The 3,824-nt window shown below is 50.8% G+C and overlaps 1 protein-coding gene across 1 annotated transcript in view; it reads left to right on the top strand.

Moving 5' to 3' along the window:
* Nucleotides 1–3,824, top strand: part of SMARCA4 (SWI/SNF related, matrix associated, actin dependent regulator of chromatin, subfamily a, member 4) — a 126,870-nt gene that overhangs the window by 91,677 nt on the left and 31,369 nt on the right. Inside the window, exon 27 of the mRNA XM_012810135.2 lies at nt 695–913. Coding sequence (XP_012665589.1) covers nt 695–913 — 219 coding nt within the window. The remainder of the gene's footprint in view (nt 1–694; nt 914–3,824) is intronic.

Here is a 3,824-nt window from a genome sequence, read left to right as displayed (position 1 = left end):
GGCCCTCTACCCAGGGGGACAGCTTGAGGCTCTGTCTCAAAAAAAAAAAAAAAAAAGTGAGGTCAGCTTTCATATCCAACTGACCAGCAGCAGGTAACATTGGGCAGAATCTGGCCTCAAAACCATGTTGTAGAGATGGGAATGGTGGCATATACATGTGCCTCATTCTGTGTGTGGCCATCGGATGACATTCCTGTTGAGTCTGTATGCTGATGGCCCTTGAGGGCTCAATTCCCTTTCAGAAGGAGTCAACTGAGGGGGTTAACAAGGGCCTTTGGCACAGACCCCCAGTATGAAAACTATGAAAGCACAAGGTTGGCATGGGGCGGGGTGGGGGGGAATACTCATCCTGTAGGCCTTATGCTTCCACCATGCTATGCCCTGAAACTGCCACCTTTTCCACCCTCTACTGGGGTCTGCAGCCTCTCTTCTATGACCTTTCTATCATTTCTATCATTCTATCATAGGGTTTTCTCTGTCCACCCAAAGTAGAGTCCCTAGTCAGGGTGTGACATAGCAACTGGGCTGGGTTAGCCATCCAAAAACCCAGAACTGCTGTTTAACTTTGAGGCAGTGCTTGTCCCTATAGACAGATCCATAGCCCCTTCTGAACCCCAGATGTCCCCTCCTGGCCCCCTGGCCCTGCCTTGTGCTGATGCCTCTCTCTCTTTGTCCTCTTACCTGGGCTCACCAGCGCATGGATCTGGACCGCAGACGCGAGGAGGCCCGCAATCCCAAGCGTAAGCCGCGCCTGATGGAGGAGGATGAGCTCCCCTCGTGGATCATCAAGGATGATGCTGAGGTGGAGCGGCTGACCTGTGAGGAAGAGGAGGAAAAGATGTTTGGCCGCGGCTCCCGCCATCGCAAGGAGGTAGACTACAGTGACTCACTGACGGAGAAGCAGTGGCTTAAGGTACATGCCAGAGAGAGCTGGCAGCTTCCGCATGCTGGCCGCAGGCAGGGCTGGGAGTGCAGGGGCCTGGCCACCAGGGTGCAGGCCTTGGGCCATATCCTGAGAGTGTCCCCTCAGCTGTTGTGGGTTGGGCTTTATCAGCATCTGAGAGGCTTCTAACTAATGTGGACCAAGAATGATCAGGTCCTGCTAACTCTGCTACTTGAACCTACGTACTCCCCGAGCAGCTTGGAACCTGCTGTTGGACATAATTGGTCTTTCTAGTCCAAGGCTTTGCCCCTTCATGAGGTTGAAAAATGTGTTGCTAGCTCGGCTCCTATGGCTTAAGCAGCTAAGGCGCCAGCCATATCCACCTGAGCTGGCGGGTTTGAATTCAGCCCAGGCCCACCAAACAACAATGACGGCTGCAACCCAAAAGTAGCTGGGCGTTGTGGTGAGCGCCTGTAGTCCCAGCTACTTGGGAGGCGGAGGCAGGAGAATTGCTTGAGCCCAGGAGTTGGAGGTTGCTGTGAGCTGTGATGCCATGGCACTCTACCCAGGGCAACAGCTTGAGGCTCTGTCCCAAACAAATAAAGAAACATGTTGTTAAGCTCAGCAAGATGCTGGCTTTCCCTGCACTTGCAAAGAGGGAAGCCACGATGTAAAATTAGGGTGAGGTTGGCTGGAAGAGTGGGCAGGCAGCCTCACCACTGAGGGCTGCATTCTCCTTGCTCACATGTGGTGAGGAAAAAAAGTATGAGTCCCTGGGCCTGCACAGGCCTCTGAATCCAGCTGGTGGTACATAAGGCTCGCAGCTGTCTGTGGAGATGCCATGAGGGTTCATTCTCAGCAGATGGCACCTAGCCCTGCAGCAGCAGCTGCAGACTCTTGAGTCAGAGCTGTGCAGTGCCCTGTGGGCCTCCTGACTCAGCCTTCTCTCCCCACAGTAGCCGGAGCACAGTGTGCCAGGTGCCCAATGCTGTGGCTATGGTGACAAATAAGACCTTGTCCTACCTCAGGGGCTCTGAGTGCAGATGATGATTAAGAATCCATCCTTGAAGTTGTGTCATAAAAATGCCATAGAGCAACAATTTTGAGAAGGCAGGTGGCAGCTTTTGACTATATTGAGCTGAGGGTCAACCCAGGAATAAGCAGTGCAACCCTACCTGTGTGGCAAGCAACCCCTGTCCCCTTTAGGGAGGTCAGAACACCTCAGACTGTGAGTCTGCTGGCTGGGCTGTACATAAAAGGGGTCTAGTGGGGTGGCGCCTGCGGCTCAAAGGAGTAGGGTACTGGCCCCATATACCGGAGGTGGCGGGTTCAAACCCGGCCCTGGCCAAAAACTGCAAAAAAAAAAAAAAAAGGGGTGGTGGTGGTGGGGAGGACTAGGGAACTAGGGACATAAAAAGGGGCTAGGGAACTGGTCAAAACTTACAGGAGGCGGCTGTCCCTCACCTGACTATTGGCCCCTTAGTGCATAGAGGGCTCTAGGAGCTGGCAGACCTATAAGGAGACAGAATGTGGGTCCCTATGGAAGTGAGACCAGCCCTGTATTTTTTTTTCTTTTTTGCAGTTTTTGGCTGGGGCTGGGTTTGAACCCACCACCTCCAGCATATGGGGCCAGCACCCTACTCCTTTGAGCCACAAGCGCCGCCCTTATTTTTTTTTTTTTTTTTTTTTACAGAGTCTCACTTTGTCACCCTGGGTAGAGTGCCGTGGTGTCACAGCTCCACAGCAACCTCCAACTCTTGGGCTTAAGTGATTCTCTTTACTCAGCCACCTCCCAAGTAGCTGAGACTACAGACACCCAACACAACACCTGGCTGTTTTTTGGTTATAATTGACATTATTGTTTGGCAGGCCCAGGCTGGATTCAAACCTGCTAGCTCTGGTGTATGTGGCTGGTACCCTAGCCACAGAGCTACAGGTGCTGAGCCAGCCCTGCATTTTTGATGCAGTGGGAACCTTTTAAAATTAGCCCATATGGGGCAGCGCCTGTGGCTCCGTGAGTAGGGTGCTGGCCCCGTATACCAGGGGTGGCGGGTTCGAACCTGGCCTCAACCAAACTGCAAAAAAAAATATTTGGGCGTTGTGGTGGGCGCCTATAGTCCCAGCTACTCAAGAGGCTAAGGCAAGAGAATCGCCTAAGCCCAAGAGCCGAAGGATGCTGTGAGCTGTTAAACCACGGCACTCTACCAAGGGTGACAAAGTGAAACTGTCACTAAAAAAAAAAAATTAGCCCATATGCTGATTTTTTTTTTTTTTACTTTTTTTGAAGTACAATTGCCACACCATACAACTCACCCTATTAGTGTACAGTTTAGTATAGTTTTTAGTGTATCCACAGAGATGCCCAACAATCACCATAATCACTCTTAGAACATAAATAAGGCTCGGCGCCTGTGGCTCAAGCGGCTAAGGCGCCAGCCACATACACCTAAGGTGGCGGGTTTGAATCCAGCCCGGGCCTGCCAAACAACAATAATGGCTGCAACCAAAAAATAGCCGGGCATTGTGGCGGGCACCTTTGGTCCCAGCTACTTGGGAGGCTAAGGCAGGAGACTCGCTTGAGCCCTGGAGTTGGAAGTTGCTGTGAGCAGTGAAGCCATGGCACTCTGCCCAGGGGGATAGCTTGAGGCTCTGTCTCCAAAAAAAAAAAAAAAAAAAAAAAAAGAACATAAAATAAGCTATGCCCCAGTTTACCATTTCCCTTCAATTCATTCATTCTCCCTAACCCCAGGTAACTTCTAATCTACTTTGTGTCTCTGTACTTTTGCCTGTTGCAGACATTTGCTATCAGTGGAGTCATATGATATGTGATTCTTGGGTGTCAGGCTTTTTTACCTAGCATTAGTATTTTTGAGAATTATCTGTATTTTAGATATGTTAGTGCTTTATTCTTTTATTCCCTTGAGTGTATGTGACAGATTTT

Source organism: Otolemur garnettii, unplaced genomic scaffold (genome assembly GCF_000181295.1).
Source record: "Otolemur garnettii isolate 467f Iridium unplaced genomic scaffold, OtoGar3 scaffold00127, whole genome shotgun sequence".
In the NCBI taxonomy this organism is placed as follows: Eukaryota; Metazoa; Chordata; class Mammalia; order Primates; family Galagidae; genus Otolemur; species Otolemur garnettii.
The sequence above is the reverse complement of the archived record's forward strand: the minus strand, read 5'-3'. Positions and strand labels throughout refer to the sequence as shown.